At 46.8% G+C, this 23,018-nt stretch overlaps 3 protein-coding genes across 4 annotated transcripts; all 3 read left to right on the plus strand.

The window, feature by feature from the left end:
- Nucleotides 1-6,293: 6,293 nt before the first annotated feature.
- Nucleotides 6,294-10,936, plus strand: LOC119350034. The gene is made up of 3 exons (XM_037618070.1): nt 6,294-6,583; nt 9,355-10,493; nt 10,578-10,936. Exons 1-3 carry the CDS (start codon nt 6,294-6,296, stop codon nt 10,628-10,630), a joined length of 1,482 nt encoding a protein of 493 aa, XP_037473967.1. The 3' UTR covers nt 10,631-10,936.
- Nucleotides 10,937-11,959: 1,023 nt separating this feature from the next.
- On the plus strand, nt 11,960-14,499 carry LOC119316937. 2 transcript variants are annotated; one of them, XR_005153417.1, is made up of 3 exons: nt 11,960-12,270; nt 12,373-13,533; nt 13,618-14,499. XR_005153417.1 is itself a non-coding variant. In XM_037591335.1 (2 exons), exons 1-2 carry the CDS (start codon nt 11,992-11,994, stop codon nt 13,462-13,464), a joined length of 1,371 nt encoding a protein of 456 aa, XP_037447232.1. In that variant the 5' UTR covers nt 11,960-11,991; the 3' UTR covers nt 13,465-13,612. The 2 variants fall into 2 exon arrangements, 1 of the variants encoding a protein (XP_037447232.1); XM_037591335.1 differs by lacking the exon at nt 13,618-14,499 and having other exon boundaries at nt 12,373-13,612.
- Nucleotides 14,500-17,451: 2,952 nt separating this feature from the next.
- On the plus strand, nt 17,452-22,179 carry LOC119316950 (replication protein A 70 kDa DNA-binding subunit C-like). Its single transcript, XM_037591344.1, has 2 exons — nt 17,452-17,861; nt 19,040-22,179. Exons 1-2 carry the CDS (start codon nt 17,569-17,571, stop codon nt 21,837-21,839), a joined length of 3,093 nt encoding a protein of 1,030 aa, XP_037447241.1. The 5' UTR covers nt 17,452-17,568; the 3' UTR covers nt 21,840-22,179.
- The last annotated feature ends 839 nt before the right edge of the window (nt 22,180-23,018 follow it).

Genomic DNA, 23,018 nt, shown 5'->3' on the forward strand with positions numbered 1-23,018 from the left:
AGGCCGAGGCCAACTTGTTACAATCGTTGATCAAAAATCAAAACAAAGATTTAATACTCTTTCCTTACAACTTCGAGTGAGTGTTACTGTCGTGTGCATATTCGGTTTCCCTTATTACTCGAGCGAGGTTATAGTAATGTAATTGATGAGTTATGCATGTGTGCGCAGCTTCCACTATGTTCTTCTGGATATTAAGCTTGAGCGGGGACTAGTAACCGTCTTAGACTCGAGACAAAAAGATCCTGAAACCTATGCGGACATGACTAAAATGCTCAACAAGTAAGTTCAATCGATCATTATCGCACCATATCAACAACTTTTTGTTCATTTCCTGATATCTCAAGTAATAATAATTATTTTCTTTGTCTTGCAGGGTTTGGAAACAGTTCACCGCAGAAGCTCCGGGACTGCCGAAGGAGCTGCGATATACATACCCGAAAGTAAGTATTACTAGCTAGCTAGTTGCGCGCATCTCCCGTTGATCCTATAGCTATACTTTCATCAATGCCATTTATAATGCTTCATTATCAGTTTAATTGACCTCTATTTCTCGTAAAGTGCTTGTGGCAGGAACAAGAGAATAATTACTGTGGATACTACGTGTGCGAGTTCATCTACAACGCGACTTTGAAAAATAAGCGGGGCTACTCTAAAAGACAATATGAAGTGCGTAAGCAGTAATGTTCACAATTTCATTTTATTACACCATCATTTCTGTTGAGTTTCATTCATATATATGTATTAACCCCCATCTTCAAATTAGATGTGGCAGATGCGGAATGAACTCCTACCACTAGATCGCATGAAAGCAATTCAAGAGGAATTGGCGGGATTCTTTCTTGACCACGTCATCAATAAAGCCGGAGAATACCATGTGGATGTTGATTTCAAATGCTAGGGGATTGTAAGAGATCTTACATATTGTATATGTATGTAGCCACTAGCGTCGGATAGATAATACGAAAACTTGTTGTTCAACCAATCTCTCGGAGAAGGAGAGGTCGATCGATCACTTCTCTCGGTATGCATGACGAACTTCTGTGAAGACCTCCACGTCTTAGGTACTTGGTATGTTGACTTTTGCGAAGACCTCCCCGGCAACGGCGCCAGAAATCCTTCTTGCTACGTCTTGAGCTTGCGTTGGTTTTCCCCGAAGAGGAGAGGATGATGCAGCATAGTAGCGTAAGTATTTCCCTCAGTTTTTGAGAACCAAGGTATCAATCCAGTAGGAGGTCCCGCGCAAGTCCCTCGTACCTGCACAAAACGATAGCTACTCGCAACCAACATGATTAGGGGTTGTCAATCCCTTCACGGTCACTTACGAGAGTGAGATCTGATAGAGATAATATTTTTGGTATTTTTGGTATAAAGATGCAAAGTGAAAAGTAAAAGCAAAGTAAGTAAATAAAGTGATGGAGATTGATATGATGAGAATAGACCCGGGGGCCATAGGTTTCACTAGTGGCTTCTCTCAAGAGCATATATATTCTACGGTGGGTGAACAAATTACTGTTGAGCAATTGACAGAATTGAGCATAGTTATGAGTATATCTAGGCGATGATCATGTATATAGGCATCACGTCCGAAATAAGTAGACCAAAACAATTCTGCATCTACTACTATTACTCCACTCATCGACCGCTATCCAGCATGCATCTAGAGTATTAAGTTAAAAACAGAGTAATGCCTTAAGCAAGATGACATGATGTAGAGGAATAAATTCATGCAATATGATAAATACCCCATCTTGTTATCCTCGATGGCAACAATACAATACGTGCCTTGCAACCCCTTCTGTCACTAGGTAAGGACACCGCAAGATTGAACCCAAAGCTAAGCACTTCTCCCATTGCAAGAACTACCAATCTAGTTGGCCAAACCAAACGGATAATTCGAAGAGACTTGCAAAGATAACTCAATCATACATAAAATAATTCAGAGAAGAATCAAATATTTTCCATAGATAAGTTGGATCATAAACCCACAATTCATCGGTCTCAACAAACACACCGCAAAAAGAAGATTACATCGAATAGATCTCCACGAGAGAGGGGGAGAACATTGTATTGAGATCCAAAAAGAGAGAAGAAGCCATCTAGCTACTAGCTATGGACCCGAAGGTCTGAAGTAAACTACTCACACTTCATCGGAGGGGCTATGATGATGTAGAAGCCCTCCGTGATGATGGCCCTCTCCGGCGGAGCTCCGGAACAGGCCCCAAGATGAGATCTCGTGGATACAGGAAGGTATGGCGGTGCAATTAGGTTTTTGGCTCCGTCCCTGATCTGTCGGGGGTACGTAGGTATATATAGCAGGAAGGAGTACGTCGGTGGAGCGTCAGGTGCCCCACGAGGCAGGGGGCGCGCCCCCCACCCTCGTGACCGCCTCTGGCACTTCTTGGAGTAGGATCCAAGTCTCCTGGATCACGTTCGGTGAGAAGATCACGTTCCCGAAGGTTTCATTCCGTTTGGACTTCGTTTCATATTCCGTTTTTTCGAAACACTGAAATAGGCAAAAAACAACAATTCTGGGTTGGGCCTCCGGTTAATAGATTAGTCCTAAACATAATATAAAAGTGGAAAATAAAGCCCAATATAGTCCAAATCAGTAGATAAAGTAGCATGGAGCAATCAAAAATTATAGATACAATGGAGATGCGTTCATTCAAATAGTAGATAAAGTAGCATGGCCCATTCAAATAGCTCGTTCTGCACGGAAGCTCATTGCGGTGCGTTCTTTTCTCGATTTGGGCTAAGATGTGAGGCCCAGCTAGAGATTAGGAGCGGGTTGTGCGCCAGATCGAAAGATATTTATTTTTACAGCGGGCTGGGACTTTTTCTTACGCCCAGTCAATGGTCTCGGCTGCCTGTGGCCCATCTCCGCCATCGCTCAACAAGAAGAGATTCATTTATCTCTCAAAAAAAAATAACAACAGGAGATTCCATTATTGATTTGTGTCATAGTTGGAGGAAGAGACCTAGATCGATCTACCATAAGGATCACCTAAAAAAATCTAGCCCTAAAGAAAATAACCTAGATCGACCTGATATAAATCCGTATCCAAGAATAAAAGAGAGGGACTTCACGCGATTTGGTTTTGCTCAAACGGATAGCAAATATTTCCGCGCCAAATTATAACAAATATAATTAGCAACATATATCAGGCAATGTACATGTTCTGTTGCAACTTGTGTTCTACAGCATGGTCATGAGCGGCAACGCTTATATGTGTATTTACACCGAATTTTGTAACATATACTCAAAACGTTGTGGAATTTGTGTTGCTTTATAGGGGGTATCCTTGTAGTGATTTCAAATCAAAATTTAACAAATAAAATATGTATTCCTATCAAGAAAGTGTGTTCTACCCATTTATAAACTTTTTTTTACTGTTTTGGTTAATTAAAATTGGTGCAATTTTAAAAAATTAATTATTCCTTAAAGGTTGCAACAATCATAACTTAATATATATAAATTCAAATAATACATTTTTCTACTGTTTTACTTGTAACTAATGCAATGTCACACCGGTATTGCAATATCTTTCCGAATATTACCACAAATAGTTATTCTGTTGAAATACCTAGTCTTTATTACAATAAAATGGCTTCTTCGCGCAACAGAATTTGTTTGTCGCAATATCATTACCATATTGCAACGTCGATGCAGTTTGTTGCAATAGTTATCCACTTTTTTGCAACAATATTTGTAACTAATGCAACGTCATGCCGTGTTGCTATATCTTTCCGAATATTTCCACGAATAATTATTCTGTTGAAATACCTAATCTCTATTACAACAAAATGGCTGCCTTCGCGCAACGGAATTTGTTTGTCGCAATACCGCTACCATATTGCAACGCCGATGTAGTTTGTTGCAATATGAGGCCTCTATTGCAACAAAGTTAGTATTTTATCGTGACCAAGCTAGGTTATGGCAATATGTGTGGCCTATTACCACAATCGTAGAATTTGTGGTAATATTGTGTTTTATTGCAACAAAGCGTAGTTGTCGCAATAAATTTTGTTGCAATAGACCGGAATCCTTGTAGTGTTGCTAGGTCTGCTCACCGGCCGCCCTCGCAACGTGCAGGTGTGCAATGGGCGATGGGCCCAGACCCCTGCGTGCTTAGGATTTAGACCGGCGTGCTGACCTCTCTGTTCTTTTTAGGTGGGGCTGTGACGTGTTGATCTTTCGAGGCCGGGCATGACCCAGGAAAGTGTGTCCGGCCAGAAGGATCGAGCGTGTTGGGTAATGTGGTGCACCCCTGCAGGGAAGTTTATCTATTCGAATAGCCGTGATCCCCGGTAAAAGGACGGTCCGGAGTTGTACCTTGACCTTATGACAACTAGAACTGGATACTTAATAAAACACACCCTTCCAAGTGCCAGATATAACCCGGTGATCGCTCTCACAAAGGGCGACGAGGGGAGGATCGCCGGGTAGGATTATGCTATGCGATGATACTTGGTTAACTTACCATCTACTCTCTTCTACTGGTTCAAGATGGAGGATGCCAGAAGCGTAGTCTTCGATAGGACTAGCTATCTCCCTCTTATTCCGGCTTTCTGCAGTTCAGTCCACATATACTTCCCCTTTCATTGATACCAATGCATATGTAGTGTAGTTCCTTGTTTGCGAGTACTTTGGATGAGTACTCACGGTTGTTTTGCTCCCCCTTTTCCCCCCTTTCTATACCTGGTTGTCGCAACCAGTTGTCGGAGCCCAGGAGCCAGACGCCACCGTCGACGACGACCCCTACTACACCGAGGGTGCCTACTACTACGTTCAGGCCGCCGACGACCAGGAGTAGTTTAGGAGGGTCCCAGGCAGGAGGTTTGCGCCTCTTTCGATATGTATCCCAGTTTATAGTAGCCATCTTATGGCAACTTGTTTAACTTATGTCTGTACTTAGATATTGTTGCTTTCGCTGACTTGTCTATGATCGAGCACTTGTATTCGAGCCCTCGAGGCCCCTGGCTTATATTATGATGGTTGTATGACTTATTTTATTTTAAAGTTGTGTTGTGATATCTTCCCGTAAGTCCCTGATCTTGATCGTATACGTTTGCGTGTATGATTAGTGTACGATTGAATCGGGGACGTCACATATGCCTAATGCACCGTTGCGGAGGGAGTACACTATTTTGGTGAACTAGAGTTTGCCGAGTGCATGGTCAGTGCTAAGTGCTCTTAGATTTCAAAATTTTAGTGTGCTTTATAAGCTTCATTTCTCCATCGATTTTTTTTTCTATAATACGCATAAGCAAGCATATCATCGTATTAAGAAACGGCAAAGAAGCCGGATACCACACCATTCAGCTATTAAAACACTAGTCACGAGGATTAGCAACCACACCCACCACGCACACCTAGTGGCATATCTAGCGGGTGTGCCATGGCACACCCAGAATTTTGGAATGTTTTTTAGTATCATGTAATAATTAGCTGATTTTCAAGACCCATCTGACCATATCAAAATAAACCTCTTTTTTTATAAGTGTGTACACCCTCTATTTTATTTCTGGGGTTGCCACTGTGCACACCCACAAGCAATACGAAGCATGCTACACCTAGGCCAACGTCATGCCAATGATGATGTGTAAGTCACACCTACACCAAGCATGCTACTCCATTGATATGCAAGTAGCTCATGTGTAGGATACATATTTTTATGGTAATGCCACTTTCAGCTAGGAGAAAACAATTGCTTTCATTAATACTCCCTCTTTAAAGAAATATAAGAGCGTTTATAGATCACTAAAGTAGAGCATAGGTTGGGATATATTCTTCCGTAGATGCCCAGCTAGGATACATATTGGATGTTGTCATGGTACCAGCCACCTCTATCATGCACCTTCATCTTCTCAATTTTGGGCAAGTACTATGCGGCTAAAAGAATTTGATTTTTTTTTTTGAGAAGAGGCTAAAAGAATTTGATGTGGTATTGCAGTACAACAAATCCACACTCCGGTCCAAACCACACGTACGCTGGTCCATTTTTCTTGTCAACACACACTGGTCAAATAATACCCAAGCGGAACCAAAAAAAATTGGCCAGTTGAATATATCCAGTCGCAAAAAAAAAGAATATATCCAGTAGAGTTTAGCCCAAGTCAAACGTATATATCTTATTATCTGGCCACGAGACGGTTGCTCCCCACCGCTTAGCACGCCTCGTCAAATCAAATAACTAACCGTCCCAACAACTTGAGAAGACACCCAATCCCAACCCCTGAAACCTACCCCCCACTCTCCTCGCGATCGCCTTCTCCTCGCAGCCCGGCCGGCGATGGGTGGAGGGATGGCAGTAGACCTGACGCACGGGGCGGTGGCGGCGCTGGTGTCGGGGCTGGGGCAGGTGATGGGCGCCGTGCTGCAGGTTGTGGGCGCGCCGGGGCCAGCGCCGGCGGGAACCGTGGCCGGCACGGGGCAGTTCGGCCTCGTGCTCTCCGACGGCGTGCACTCGCTGGAGGCGGTGCTGGACGTCACCATGGACGGCCTCGTCACCGCCGGCCTCCTCCGCGCCGGCTCCGTTGTCCGAGTCCTCGACTACCTATACAGCTATGCCGCGAACCTAAGGTACTGATCACCATGCGACGGATCGTTAACTCCCTCTCCCCGCATCGATCGGTGCTAGATGGATTAGGGTTTTGCAAGGTTTTTGTGCGTGTTGCCGTGATTCTAATCACGCGTGAGGGTTTCGCATCCAGTCTAAGTGTCTAAGTCTAAGTCTAACTGGTTCATGCGTGAGTTTTTTTTTACTGTTTGTCATAAAATCCAATAAAGAGAAGTTTTTTTTTACAAAGACTTGTCTCTCGTCGCAAAGTCCATGAAAGCAAAAACTATTATCACATTAGCAACTAGATATACAGATGAACATGCGGCTCATGTGAAAACACCAAGACTAGATTTTTCATCATAAATGCTTCTGTAATACTTCAGTATAACTTAATCATCGCTCTGTCCCAAAATAAGTGACTCAAAAATGACTCAATTTTGTATTAAAGTTAGTACAAATTTGAATCATTTTGAGTCACTTAACATTAACTGGAAGAAAAAAAACGGTAGTGTGGTGCCATCTTAGGCAAGACAACATCAATATTAGTAACAAGTAATTTTTAATAGCCCACATGGATTTTCAACTAGTACACAATTTGTATCTCCTTCTGTAGATCGTATACTTTTCTAGGAATACATCTCTAACACTATAACTTAATCACCAAACTAACACTATAACGTTAAGTGTATTTGTATCTCCTTCTGTAGATCGTATACTTTTCTAGGAATACGTCTCTAACACTATAACTTAATCAACAAACTAACATTATAACGTTAAGTGTTAATCTGAGGACCTGCTTTTTAACTACCACCAGAAATATTTTTTTGCGATTTTCCTCGAGTTATCTTGGTGTCTCCGATCTCGCAGGTTCTCTTGATTTACCAGAGTAAATGTTCCTTTGGTTTTTAACAACATGTGTTGGGGCAAATTAACCCTTCTCGGTCACACATGCCGAGCGGCCTCCCGGCGACACAAACGCCGGACAGGGGTAGACAAAGGAGACACCATAATTTTCCCGGCGACAAACGGTGCGGCACATGAACCCATGTATCGTGGCTTTATTTGTCACAACGACTTGAACAATACATGGAGTTTCACACATGCAGTGGGCGCATACCACGGTTCCGACGGAGACTACATCTACTTCATCTCTGGCTCCGCTGTGACTCGACTCATACCATCTCACACAAGCAATACAGGGGGGAGGGTTTTATACGCGTGCACACACACCCACACGGATGACCAGGCCACAAGCACACGTACAAAGCTAACCAACTAACCCGGCCGCACTTCCAGCACGACTCACACGGCACCAGGACTCAGCCGCTCCTCTCGCCATCGCTGCATCACATGCATGCACGCCATCCACTAACAGCCCACACCGCAAGCAACAGACACGCTCGCCATGACCATCGATGCGGCCACGCACCGGTGTCTGGCTCGACACGCACACACACGCGTGGCTTATGCCTAACACTAGACTGTAAGCATTAATCTTGATCACAGTCAGTTGCTCTAGGCCGAGCCGTCCGCGGGAGCTGGCAACAAACAGCTGCACCCACGTACGGGTCGTGTGGCCGTTCAGTCAATGGCCGACGTCGTCGACGAGTCAGGGCTCCTGCTGGCAGGCCGCGTGGTGTGTTCGTGGCTTAGGGGGAGAGTTTTAGACATAAGCCACGCGTGTGTGTGCGCGTCGAGCCAGGTGCTGGTGCGTGGCCGCGGATATGGTCGTGGCGAGTTGCTTGCGGTGTGGCCGTGTGGGCTGTTAGTGCATGGCGTGCGTGCATGTGATGCAGCCGTGGCGAGAGGACCGGCTGAGTCCTGGCGCTGTGTGAGTCGTGCTGGTAGTGCGGCTGGGTTAGTTGGTTAGCTTTGTACGTGTGCTAGTGGCCTGGTCATGCGTGTCAGCGTGTGGGTGTGTGCGCACAGGTATAAAACCCTCCCTCCTGTATTGCTATATAAGTTGTACTCGGCTGTGAGGCCATCAGTGAGGAGCCTGAGGAGAGATGTAGTCTTCAAGTGCGTGTGTGCGCTCACCATGAGGAGTAGTAGCCCGATTTAGTCTCCAGGGCATGTAATCTCCCATGTAAGTGCTACGATTTGTTGCCGAGCGGCGTATGTTCCCTGAAAAGAAATTGCCGTTTGCGTGGCATGGCGCCGTTCGTGCAGCATTGGCATTTGTGCACCGGAGAAAAAATCAGTGTGCTCCTTCCTTCACCTTCGTCTGTGTTAGAGAGAGAGAGAGAGAGAGAGAGAGAGAGTTGGGCATTTGTGCACCGGAAAAAAATCAGTGTGCTCCTTCCTTCATCTTCGTCTGTGTTAGAGAGAGAGAGAGAGAGAGTTGGTCCAGGGTATGTCGTCCCAACAACATGCACCACTCTATGAATAGGAAAATCTTGTAACTATTACAGGTTTAAGTGCTAGGGACTAATGGACAAATTTATAAATACCTTGTCTTGAGTTTGTAATGGTGTACATATGTTGTTTTGTGATTATTTTTCTTAAGACTGCAAATTTCCGAGCTACAGATTGATTTTACTTTTACTGGTTATTTTGCGAGTTTTCACTTGTTTTTATCAATTATCATAGTCTACATGCATGTTATTTCTGGTTCAATTCTTTTGTTTACTCCTTTGCTCCTGTTGATTTTCATTTAACGGTTTTGTTTTTGTCAATGCAGTCTATTCCACTTCCACGCAACTTTTCTTTCGATTGAACTACTTATGTGTGTTTTATCCGTCCACAATTATATAATATTTTCTGTTGTGTATTCTTTTAATTTGCTGTTCAGGGTCTTCGTTGTTTTCCAGCTCGAAATACTGCAAGCTGAGTGCACGCTGATCGGGAGTCCCACAATCTATGAGGTCAGTGACGCCGCTCAGCCGAAGAACGGATGCTATTCTGATAGACTGGGCATACATAGGCCTGACATGATCTCAAAGGTTCAGCAAGGTGTTACCAACATAGCATGTTCTCGTGATCAAGGCTTGGCAGGTTCGTCTCGTGCTCCAAGGGTAGAGCATGCTGTGAACAATCTGCGTGGATTTTATGATTTAGTGTCAGCCCAGAACACAATAGATGCCAAGATGCAGCAGCTTTCACTGAGGAATCAAGGCCAGGGGCTCGCGGCTCCTCCGACAAACTGGGAAGGCTTCGACTGGACCGGCAATACATACCGAACCATTGCACAGATCAAGGATGAGAACTTTAGGATGTCCAGTCAACCTGACTTGATCACGGTTGTGGCTGCAGTTTCACAGGTAGACAGTGGTGCCTTCTGCTACCCATCTTGCGCCTTGATGTTCGACGGTGAGAAATGCAATAACAAGCTGAAAGTTGATGGTGATGGGTGGTGGTGCACCAGATGCCTCTGGAGGTCCCAGACCTGCGAGTACCGGTACATGCTCAACTGCCAAATCAGTGACCATACTGGTTCAACCAATGCGACAGTCTTGCAGCAGGCTGCCGAGGAAATAATTGGCTACACAGCACAAGAACTCCTCATGATAAAAGATGTCGAGAAAGACGGTGTAAAATTTGAGGAAATCATGCAGGGTATCCTTCGGCGTCAGTGTGTACTTAAGCTGAGAGTCGAGGGGCATGGTGTAATGACGAAGCGCAGCATAGTTGAGGCTGAGAAGTTGGAGTCGCCGAATACGAGCCATCTCCTAGGGGCGATCGGCAACCTGTTAAAGAGCGGTTCGTCCCCAACTCCATGGCAGCAAGGTGGCCTGGCCCCAACCGCCCGTCGTCCCACAAATCTGCAGGCACCTTTTAGAACTTTCAACAATTCCTATGGCAGCATGAGGAGCACCAGGGGCGCAAGCTACGGGCGCCCCGCGGATCAGCTTCCGCGTTTCTCTACTCCACCACCACCCTATAGCAGCATGATGAGCACGGGTGGCGCAAGCTATCTGCGCTCCCTCGCAGGTCAGCTTCCACACATCTCTACGCCACCATCAGCCTATGGCAGCATGATGAGCAATGGTGACGCAAGCTATTGGTATTGAGCAGGTTATCTTCCACAGATTCCTGCTGCTCCACTGTTAGGAACAAGAATCATGTAGGAGGAGCTAACGTTTTTGCGGATGTAACAGGCGCAGTGAGGGCTGGCTCACCGATGATCCACTGCAACTAGGCAGCCTCGCGTCGGAGGCTGCCAGACAACTATGCTTGTCAACTTAGTTATATTTATTTATATATGAACCTATATATGAAGTTTGCCTTGAGTGGTGCTACAATGTGTGGAATTTTATTTATGTGGACGACGGTGGGTATGGGGCGAAGTGCGCGCTTCATCCTGCTCTGGGTCTATAGCTTCCGTGTTATCGAACTTCTGCTAGTAACTTGAGTAACATCAGGCTACGTTTTTATCAGCGTGCGTTTTTTATCCTGATGTTGTTTTTCTTTTGTTATATTTTGAATTTTTTATACTCCTTTTTTGTTTTTGACTGATGGGCTGATGTTCTTTCTTCTATCACTTCTAAGATTTTTGTTGGGTTCGATCTATCTATTTTTGTTTGTTTGTGTTATGTGTTCCTGCGTCAACGGCACGCCATAGTCCGGTGAGCGACGGGGCCAAGGGAAAGTTTTGTGCAAATTGTGACAAATGTTCTCGGTGCTTGGAAATTTTCATGCTGAAATAACATTTGTGAAAGTCGTGGTAAAAGAAAATCGACACTCCCAAAATGTTATTCTCGAAAGACTTCCGCGAATGTTATTTTGAGATTAAAATTTGCAAGCACTAACAAAATATGTCAAAAGTTTGCACCAAAAATTTCAGAATTTTTTTAATTGTCTACATTTTCTTTTTGGAATTTATTGTTCATCCTGAGCTCAAATGAGCTCGGGAGTAGAAGGCGACTTTTTGTTAAGAGCGATATATTACTCCTATAAAGAATGTTTGAGTACCCGTCTCCTGAGAGCTTTCACGGTCGAGAGTGCCCTCCACGCCATCCATTGCACAGTGGCGCGCACCTGGGCGACGTCCCTCGGGTGTCCATGACAGATAGACCACGGGTGCGGCCGGGGCCATCGTCATGTGGTAACTTCGGCCGCGCTGATGTGCGCCGTCCTGTCCATTGGCCCACGCAGGAGAAACAGGTCGGACCCACATGTCGGCATCTTGGTCTCGTGTTGATTTTTAAGTTGAGACAGATGACATTTACGAAAACGTTTTTGCTGGCAATTTCTTCAGATTCACATGCCATTTTTTTCTAATTCGCATGGAAGACTTAGAAAAAAAAACTACCACAGGTTTCATCTCATGTTGCAACTAAAACTGCGAAGACATGTTCATTGGCCAGCCTTTCCAGCGAACGTTCGCCAGATAATAATCCTGTAAATTTAAACAAAGACTGAAAAAAGTCAAGGAAAGAGCAACACGCTGGGCCACCCTGGACTGGAAGGTTCCGGGCTCGACCCCACCATGGCGGAGACGGCGCCGGCGACGCCGCTGGACATCCACGAGATCCCCTTCGCCGACCTCCTCCTCCTCCTGCTCTCGCCGGAAGCGGCAGCAGCGGGCGACGCCGATGGCCGGCGGCGCCGCCTCCTGGCCACCGTCTGGGCCGCGCTCGGCCCGGGCGGCGCCTGCCTGCTGGCCGTCTCCGGTGTCCCGCGCGCCGCCGCCCTCCGCCGCCGGCTCCTCCCCCTGGCCCGCCGCCTCGCCCTCATGGATAACCCTTCCCGCGCCCGCCTCCTCAAGGTGACGAACCCCTCCCTCTGTAGTCTCATCTCCCTCCTCCTCCTGCCCCCAAACTGCGATTGCAGTGCGGCGGCCGTGGATTGATAGCGATTTCCATTGCAGAAGCACGGATTGGGCAGCGACGTTCCCCTCAAGAAGCCCGACAGGTCCGTCTCCTCCTTCGCGCAGCTCCTAAGGCATGACCATGATTCAGGCAAGCTCCACTCCCCGGAGTCGACCACTGAAACCACCGGAGGCATGGAGGTAATCGCCGGTGTTGACGGATTTGGGGAGAACAAGGGTGGTGATGATGGTGATGATATTGAGAACCTTGGTGAGCTTTTCAAGGAGCTGGGTCTGTGCATGATGGAGCTTGGCATCTTGGTTGCCCGGGCCTGCGACATTGTTATCGGTGGCAATCAGCTGGAGCAGAGCATTACCGACTTTGGGAGCGCAAAGGCGAGGCTCATCCATTACCACTCCGAGTTGGATAGCAGGATTATCAAGGAGAGGAGCAGCACAAAGAGGAAAAGCTTGGTAAATAATGCAGCAGCAGCAGCAGCAAGACCTGTATCAGATCACATGGATACAGGTCAAATGCCAGGATCAGAAGATGGATCCTGTCTCAAATCAGCAGAAGAAAATAGTTTGATTTCTCTTGTGAACTTATGGCAAGAGTGGCACTACGACTACGGAGTGCTGACAGTCTTAACGGCGCCACTATTCTTGCGCTCTGCTCTCGGACAGGAATGCCCGGTCAGCGAAGAATGCTCTCTTCCTGATGGGCACTCACACCTGCAGCTCTTCGATAAAAGGAGGATATTCTCGGTGAGATGCTCCCAGGAGAGCTTCATTGTTCAGGTTGGGGAGGCAGCAGGCATCCTGTCAAGGGGGAAGCTGAGATCTACGCTTCATGCTGTCAGTAGACCTTTAGGCTTGCCAAACATAAGCCGGGAGACTTTCGTAGTCTTCCTACAGCCGTCTTGGGACAAAACTCTGCCTTTCTCGGGTTACTCTTCTGCCGATGAAGAAGATGGTTCAAGTGATCACATGGAATCAGCCGGGTCTTGTGGTGAACATACATTGATGCAAGAAATTCTGAAGAAAATCCCCCCGCTGTCGTCAAGGCTGAAAGAAGGCATGACGTTTGCAGAGTTTTCTAGGCAGACAACGAAACGGTATTATGGTGGTGGAGGCATCCAACAGAACAGTTAACCAAGAAGAAGCATGGCGATGGAAATGCATCTCATACAAACCGTAATGAAGTACTGAGTTCTACACCCTGTATGTTGAGAATCCACTCTGTAATTACTCCATGTCACAGTATGCACTTTTTTATCTTTGTTGATGGCTTATTTTCTTCTGCAGTTGTGAAGTCACGGAGTTTTTAACAAGTACTTATATTTCGACCTCAAAATCGCTGGCTTCCAAAATTTGTTGGTCCGGTAGTTTAAAGTTATAACTTCATTAAAACGAGCATTGCCCCTGTCCTTGTGTTGGTAAGTTTAGCTTCCTAAACTGATATTGATTATAGGGATCGCATCAACACAGGAGACCTCTCCAGTTATGATTGGCAATTAGTCAACACAATGCTCACTAGCTCAGTTGTAAAAAATGTTAACTGTTTCAAAACTATTGTTGTGCTCCACATTCTCACTTTCTCTTTTTTCACTCCAAGACTGTTGGGTTCCTAGTGTTGCATCAGATCAGCTTAGTTCAACCAGAAGGCACGCTTGAATTTGAAGCCTTCTTAATTTTATTCCAGATCTAAGGTGTTAAATTATGGTATGATCCATATACAGTAGCAGGAAACCATGTGCCTCTCTGGTTCGTTGGTAATTTTAGCTTCCTATACTGATATTGATGGTAGAGATCTCACGTCGACAGAGGAAATCTGTCCAGCAATGGTTGGCAATTAGTCAACACATGCCCAGCTGGAAAAGAAGTTAAATGTTTGAAAAATATTATTGACATTCTACACTTTGCAGTATCTCCTTTTCTTTCTAAGACTGTAGAGATCCGAATGGTGGGTTTGAACTCGAAGTCTACCTAATTTTGTTCCAGATCAGAGGTGTTAAAAGTAGGGTAGGAAAACCCTTCTCTGCTGTGCATGCTGGATAATAGTTTTCCACTGTGAATCATTCAACTCCACTGTACATGACTTGAATATTCTCGTGCCACATTGGTGCGGTATACAGTAGTGATCTATCTTGTTTTCCTCTGTTTTTTGTGAGCGAGGGTGATCTACATCTCTTGTAAAGTGCAGACCTCGATTCATTGTCACCGCGATTTCCTGCTGAATTATACCTTTTAACTCCTTTAAGTCAAACCATATGAGTATGTTTCATCAAAAGATGAATATGTGGTATCTCTGCCTATTGATGAATACCTTGTCCTTGCTGTTGAAGTAGTTGTCAGATTGATGATAGCTTGGAATCTATTGTTTGTTCCTAACAAAGTAACAGGAAGCTGAAAGTGTAGCACTGCTCATGGTTAAACTTATTATGTTAAGTTGTTAACGGGTCGTTTTGTGTAAATGATGTTTATTGGTTCTGTTGTTCAACTTATGAAGCCTTTCCTTTGCTTAGTGTTATGGCAAGCAGAACTTCAGTATGAACTTATGAGGCTGTGTGTGTGTGTGTGGGTGTGGGTCTGTTCTGCTAGGTTTTTCAGTGTGACTTCAGCCTTCTCTTACTCTAGAATATGTGGTGATGATATAACTACTATATTTAAAAAAAAACTGAATATAACTAGTATTAGCTTGATTACTTGTTCATCTGTTCAACACTACAATTGCATAACCTTCACAGCCGGTCAGCTGCCTTTCCATATAAAGCCTTGTTTGGCAGGCGGGTATTGCCCGGGTTTCTAAGGGTTTATCCCGCTCAGATCGAACATCCCCAATAATGTTTGGTATGTGGGGACTGTACCAGGACAACCCCAATTTCTCTTGATTTTCCCCTGTGAACCCCTTGATGCCCGGAAACGAAGCGACGAGCCGAGGGTCATGGATCTCTGTTAGCCACGGCAGGGCGAAGGCCAACAAGATCCCCATGCCACACACCCAACTCCTACGACCTACGCCACACTCCTTTCCTGGCAGCACAGTGACCTTTCTCTCTACTATGCTTATCTTCCTCCGCACACTACTCTAGAAGCGAAATTGATGTGCACACGACATGCAATGCCCGATGTGCAGCCGACACAAGCTCTACACCGTCAGATTGCCTAGTATCAAATTTACAAACGGCCTGATGAGACACATCGGCTGTGTATCGTCTGGAACCGTCGGCTGTGTAGCAACGCTCCTCTAGAAGATGGATTAGAGACGGGAGCGGTTTTCCTGCGTCTTAATCATCCTAGTTGTTTGCATTCGCTTGGCCCCACCAAAGATTTCATTCACGCTCCGCCACTGTCACCCACCATGGGGTCTGAAAAACCTCCTGCGCCAAACAAGGCCAAAGAGGGAGGGGGCGGGGTACCGAAACGCCAAACGACCATTGACACATGAAATTCCAGTAGAGCCGCGCAAAGACTCGACAAACCAAACCATCGACGCATCCCCACTAGGACCTGAAGATCGCCCCCATGAACATCCTTGCCCGCCAAAGGCTTCCCCTAGCCCTTTTTCGGCTTTATCTTTGTTCATGACCTAACCCTAAAACTCGCCTCCGGCTCTCTGACCTCGATCGATGACCGTGTTGCCGGCGCACAAAGAAGAAGAAGAAGAGAAACAGTTGGTTGAGGAGTACTACTCCTCCCATCGATTTGAAATTTTGAGTTTCCCTCGCCACCGAAAACGCTCCCCCACCACCACCGCGTTCCACCCGTAAACTTAAAACGAGAACCTCCCTACACCCGGTCCATAGACCCTACCCCCACCTCACGAACTGTCTCCTCCTTCCTTCCTTCCCCCGCACACCACCCGGCGTCGCCGTGCCGCCTTCCTCCACCCAGATCTGAACCCAAACCAATCCAATCCAGTCCCTGCCTCGCCGGCGACGGGATGGAGGCGCCGCTGTCCCAGTTGCCCCGGCTTGATGTCCGATGACTCGATCAACTTGATCGACGTCCAGAGCCCGACACATCACCTCACCCCCTTAGTTGTACGACTCTATAGAGCTACTATCGAGTGCCGATGGTGATACCTCGTAACGTACTATTGATGATAACTCTGTAGTATAGCTAATCGGTCGTGGTCTGTCGAGGGTAATTCCTCCTTCACCACTGCCGATACGACTCTGTCGTGCAACATCTCAAGTGTGAACCTCGAGGGTGATTCCTCATATGTTCACCTTGACGATTACATCAAGTGGATTTCATCGAGGGTGATTCCTCGGATTCCCCCTTGATGTTATGGACACATGGTTACCTTGGCTTTACTCCAGGCCTACGTTAAAGACGGGTCGGCCCCGATGGGTACCCACAGGAGTTACTGTTACTGCGGGATTGAAGGGACATGAGGTACCAGCCTGGTAGAGGTGGACCTGAGTTCCCGACAGTCTCTAGATAGTCAGGTTGACCTGGAGGGTACTCGCGAGATAAAGACAAGGCACGGCCGGGCAGGTAGACCGCCCCAGTGAGAGGGGTGGGCCTGACCCTTGTCGTATGGGCCCCGCCCCCTCTCCCTATACAAAACTGCCATGGTAAGCCCAATCTCTCTTCTAATTTTCTGGCGTCTTAATCATCCTAGTTGTTTGCCCTAGCTTGGCCCCACTAAGGATCTTGTTCACGCTCCGCCACCGTCACCCACCATGGGTCTGAAAAACCTCATGCACTAAATGAGGCCCAAGAGGGAGGGGGAGGGGGCACCGAAACGCCAAACGACCATTGACACGTGAAATTCCAGTGGACAAACCAAACCATCGACGCATCCCCACCAGGCCCCGAAGATCGCCCCCGTGAACATCCTTGCCCGCCAAAGGCTTCCCCTCGGCCCTTTTCCGGTTTTATCTTTGTTCTTGACCTAACCCTAAAACTCGCCGCCGGCTCTCTGGCCCCGATCGATGACCGTTGCCGGCGCACAAAGAAGGAGGAGGAGGAGGAGGAAGAGGAGGAGAAGAGAAACAGTTGCTTGAAGAGTACTTTTCCCATCGATCGAAATTTCAGTTTCCCCCGCCACCGAAAACGCTCCCCCCCCACCACCCGCGAACTTAAAACGAGAACCGCCCTGCACCCGGTCCATAGACCCCACTTCGCGAACCGTCTCCTCCTTCCTTCCCCCGCACACCACCCGCCGCCGCCGCGCCGCCTCCCTCCACCCAGATCCGAACCCAAACCAATCCAATCCAATCCAGTCCCCGCGTCGCCGGCGACGGGATGGAGGGGCCGCCGCGGCTGACGGCGGGGGCGGTGAGGGAGATATGGGAGCTGCCGGACGGGCCGGGCACCATCCAGCCGGTGCTGCAGGTGGCGGACCTGCGCGCCGTCACCACCAAGAACCCCGTCGGCCACCAGTCGGAGCGCTACCGCATGCTGCTCTCCGACGGCGTCCACTCCCAGCAGTCCATGCTCTCCACCAACCACAACCACCTCGTCAAGACCCGCGCCCTCCGCCCAGGCTCCATCGTCCACCTCCACGACATCACCTGCAACACCATCCAGAACCGCAGGTCCGTCCGCCCCTCCTCCCCCCTCGATGCTCTTCCCTGGTCCGAGAAAGATTGGATCTTGCTTCGGTTCGATTCTTGCTCATCCAAGATGGGATCTTGCGGTAGATTCTTGGTTCTTTGTCTTGCAACTTCTGAATCAAGATTTAGGGGTTGTCTTGCAGCTTCTGAATCAAGATTTGCCCACATCAATGTTTACATTAATAAGTTGAGTTTAATCAAAAGCATCAAGCATTGCACTGGTTCCGAAGTCCAGCCTCAGTTGACTGTATTTTTTAATTAGCAGAACATATATGCCATTGCTTATTCAGTTTTGAGTCTTCATTCAGCCCCAGCAGAATAAGTTATCTTTGGTGTGGGGAGAAAATGAGGGGAGTGTTTGATTCCGTGTTATTTAGATGAATGCTTTTAACTTTTCATGTTTGCTGGTGTGCCCAGAATTAGTCTGCGAGCTGCAGTCTCGCTCTTCCGTGGCCTGTAAAAACAATTTGGTTTCCTATCCCACCTTGATTTGACATGCCGTTGTATTTTTGCGAGTGTACTCTGATCCAGTGAAATGCACTTTGCTTTTCATGTCTTAATTAACCCGTGCCAAGAAAGCCACAGTCTCCTAATATGTGATACACAACTTTTTTAATAACTACTCTTGCTGTGTTAGGATTTTATGAACCCATGTGTGTCATGTCTTTAAGTTTTGCTTGGTGCAGTAAGAAAGATGTTCTATTTTGTGCCAATGCTGCGAACGCAGAATAGAACTAATGAAACAGTTTACATCATGTGTTTTCATGATCTGAGCTGTTATAGGAGGATTTCCGTAACCTGTCGTTGCCAAACACGCCATAAGTGTTTGGAACCTTGAGTAAACATGCATAATTCCAGAATATAGCAAGTAGAATGGGCAGGCTGGATTTTATAAATTCTAAAGGTGTGTGTAGTTATATTCTGCAATCACTTCTTGACCTGACATTTTTTTTTGTAACTACTCCCTCCGTATCAAAATATAAGACATTTTTTTGACATTGTCACACTGTTAAAAAACGTCTTATATTAAGTTACAGAGGTAGAACCATTGTACGGCCTGACTTTGTTTCTATATATAAAACAAAAATCCTATGGTATGACTAACCAGATATCTTTCAGGGAACTTCCAGTAGCTGACAATTTTTCTCTCTTGCATTCAGGATCATTATTGTTGTCGAACTTGAAGTTTTGCTAAGTGAGTGTGACTTGATCGGGAAACCAAGGATTTATGACAAGAGCTTACCTGCGGGACAGGTGCCTAACCTGCCAGCCAGTGCTGCTCAAGCAAATAGTGGAAACCATTCCAATGGTCCAGGCATGCTGGGAAATTGTGTTGTCCCAAAGGTGGAGCAGAGTACTAACAATCAGTCGTATGGTGGACCCTACAATGGCGTTCACAGCCCAGCGGACCCTTCTATTGGTTGGACACTCCAACCTGGACCTAACAATGTGTCGTCTGGTGGATCTTATGGTACAATGCCAGCACAGAACACAATGAATGGCGGCAATATGGCGCAGCCAAACTCTCAGCGGCCTTACAATGGTGTTCACAGCCCAGTGGGCCCTTCTATTGGTCGGACAGTCCAACCTGGACCTAACAATGTGTCGCCTGGTGGAGGATCTTATGGTACAATGTCAGCGCAGAACACAATGAATGGCAATATGGTGCAGCCAAACTCCCAGCGCCCTTTACTGAACTCTCATCAAAACCAAAGGTTTGCAGTTCCTGGCGCAGGTGGGGGCATAAGCCCGCCTGGCAATGTTTATGGGCGCCCTGCTCAGCCTTCGTATCAGCAGGCACCTCCAGCGTATACAAACAGTGGCCCAGCTGCTAAGAATGGAGCTGCCCTTCGCACCGTCCCGATTTCTGCACTGAACCCTTACCAACGTACATGGACAATAAAGGCTAGGGTGGCTGCGAAGGGTCAGGTCAAGCACTACAACAATGCAAGAGGTCCAGGCAAACTCTTCAACTTTGATCTCCGTGATGCACATGGTGGAGAAATTCGTGCAGTATGCTTTAATACACAGTTGGATCAGTTCTATGACCTGATTGAGGTTGATAAAGTGTACTTGATATCTAGAGGGTCACTGAAGCCTGCAAATAAACAGTTTAACCATTTGAACAATGACTACGAAGTCTCTCTGGATGCTTCAACAACTATAGAAGTTTGTTCTGATGATGATAGCAGCATCCCTAGGCAGCAGTTTAATTTCCGACAGATCAGCGAAATAGCTAACATGGATAAAGACACCATGGTCGATTTGCTTGGGGTTGTTACATCAGTTAGCCCTTCTTCTCCATTTACACGGAAGGATGGTGCGGAAACCCAGAAAAGAGTCCTTCAACTGAAGGACATGTCTGGTTTCAGCGTGGAAATAACCTTTTGGGGTGGCTTCTGTAATGCTGAAGGTCAGCAGCTGCAGTCGCTGTGTGATTCTGGTTCAAATCCGGTGCTTGCCCTGAGATCTGTCCGTGTTGGTGAATTCAAGGGCAAAAATGTAAGCACAATTGGCTCAAGCTTCTTAAAAATAAATCCAGACTTCCCTGCTGCCGAAAGTCTGAGGCAGTGGTACATAACTGAAGGGAAAAACACTGCTTTCACTTCTTTATCTACGGGAGGGTCAGGCATGGGCCGGACTGATGACCGAAAAACTGTTGAGCAGATCAAGGCTGACAACTTGGGGAGATCAGAGAAGCCTGATTGGATCACTGTTAAGGGTGCAATTTCACACATCAGCACCGACAACTTCTGTTACCCAGCTTGCACCACGGAGGTTAATGGTACACGCTGCAACAAAAAGGTGACGAATAATGGCGATGGTATGTGGCAATGTGACAAATGTGAGCAGAGCACTCCAAATTGCGAGTATAGGTACATGCTCCAGTGTCAAATCCAGGATTACACTGGGACCAGCTATGCAACTGCATTCCATGACGCTGGCAAGGATATAATTGGCCTCCCAGCACAAGATCTGTACATGATAAAACATGAACAACAAGATGATGTGAAATTCGCAGACATCATACAGAAGGTCCGTTTTGAGCTATTCCTTTTCAAGCTGAAAGTCAAGGAAGAAGTGTTTAATGATGAACCTCGGGTGAAATGCTACATTGTTAATGCTCAGAAATTGGAGGACACGTCGAAAGAGTCTCGCTTTCTACTGGGACCAATTGATAGCCTTTTGGTGGCCGATGGCTTAGGTCCAACCCCTGGGGTGAGTGGTGCTGCTGCTGCTGTCAACACTGGTTTCACGTCCAGCAACACTGGTACCTACAGCACGAATATGAGTGGCCCAAATCAGTTTGGGCAGCAAACGAGCTCATCTACCATGGTGCCTGCCACACCATCAGCGACACGATATTCACAGAACTGCAGTGTTTGTGGGTCCACTGGGCATAGTGTGCAGAACTGCCCTGCAGTGGCCATGGATATGCAGCAACCAGCAGCAAGCGGCTACGCGGCTAGTTCCTATGGCTCTTCACCTGGTGATGCCGGCTCGGGTCTGTGCTTCAAATGCAACCAGCCCGGGCACTTCTCCAGAGACTGTCCACAGCAGGAGGCTACCTCCTACAGGTCTCCAGCCGCCAACGCCAATGCCAACTCGGGTCTGTGCTACAAATGCAATCAGCCTGGGCACTTCTCCAGAGACTGCCCAGGGCAGGCGGCTAACTCCTATGACGCCTCAGCTGGTGGCAATGCCGGTGCAGGTGGCCTGTGCTTCAAATGCAATCAGCCTGGGCACTTCTCCAGAGACTGCCCAGGGCAGGCGGCTAACTCCTACGGCGCCTCAGCTGGAGGCAACGCCGGCGCAGCTGGCCTCTGCTACAAGTGTAACCAGCCTGGGCACTTTGCCAGAGACTGTCAGGCGCAAGCTGCTGCTCCCCAGCGCCAGGCTTACGGGAACGGTGCCGCGTCAGGAGGGTACAACCGGCAGTCCTATGTCGGTAGCTTCTGAAGTATTTCGGCCGACCCGATAGCATCTTGCTTCGGTTCTAGTTGCGCGGCGATGGCTACAACCGGCAGTCCTATGTCGGCAGCTTCTGAAGTATTTTGGCCGACCCAATAGCATCTTGGTTCGGTTTTAGCTGCGCGGCGATGGCATCGCCGTGCGTTATGTATAGTTGTTAAAAAAAAATCTGCCTGCTGTGTCTGTGCGTGGCAGTGTCGTCTGGACCTTGTGCTACTACTTTGAAGCCTTTCTGGTTATTTTTGTGAGCTGCAAATTGCTTGTGGTTTGCTGTTCTGGTCTGATCTTTGGCATTGCTTGTGCTATGTTAATGTGTTTGCAGTATTTTGGTCGTCACTTGTTCAATAGCATTGCTTGTACTATGTCAATTTGTTTGCATCATGTGAAGTTTTGTCAAAATGTAGACCCTGTCAAAACTTGCTTTCATGTCTTAACAGTTACCTATTATTATTATTCTATTGGGCCTCATTCAGTTTGGAGGATTTTCATTGAAAAGACATAGGAACAAGAATTTCAGAGGAAAATTTCCTATAGATGCATTCGGTTTGTAGGAAAGGTGTACGGGAATATCGTAGGAATACTACTCATTTCCTGTGTTTTTGAAGAAAACTAGACATCCACTCAAAGCTCATTTTACGCGTAGGAACGAGACAAGTCAATTCCTTGCAAGTGCCATCCTATCAAATTCCTATACTAATCCTAATTTCTACATTTTATTTCCCCCCAAACCGAATGAGCCCTTGATATGAAGTCGGGCTATTAATCTGTATGGTAAAAACCTTGCTGATTAGAACAAGTATTTATAGTAACAATATTTCAGATTAGAACACAAAATTTTCAAGTAACACACATCTATACCTACTAATAAAGGAAGGTGTGTTTCGCCAATTTTTTCATCTGTTCATCGTTGAAAAGTTCCTTTTTTTTATCTTAGGTGATACTAAGTTCTTATGTGTTCGTCTGCTAAAAAAAAGGTTCATTCCAGATTTTTGTGCATGGGCCGTGCGCAGTGGCCCAACGAAGCCAGCCCACTTATTTTTCTGCACACACAGCTGGGAAAATTTTCTTTTACGCAGGGCGACAAATAGTGAGACCTTCGCACAGGACACACAATAAACGGCTGGCCCATTTTTCTTTGCTTCTGTTTTTTACTTCTCTTTTTATTCC

This window comes from Triticum dicoccoides, chromosome 1B (genome assembly GCF_002162155.2).
Source record: "Triticum dicoccoides isolate Atlit2015 ecotype Zavitan chromosome 1B, WEW_v2.0, whole genome shotgun sequence".
In the NCBI taxonomy this organism is placed as follows: Eukaryota; Viridiplantae; Streptophyta; class Magnoliopsida; order Poales; family Poaceae; genus Triticum; species Triticum dicoccoides.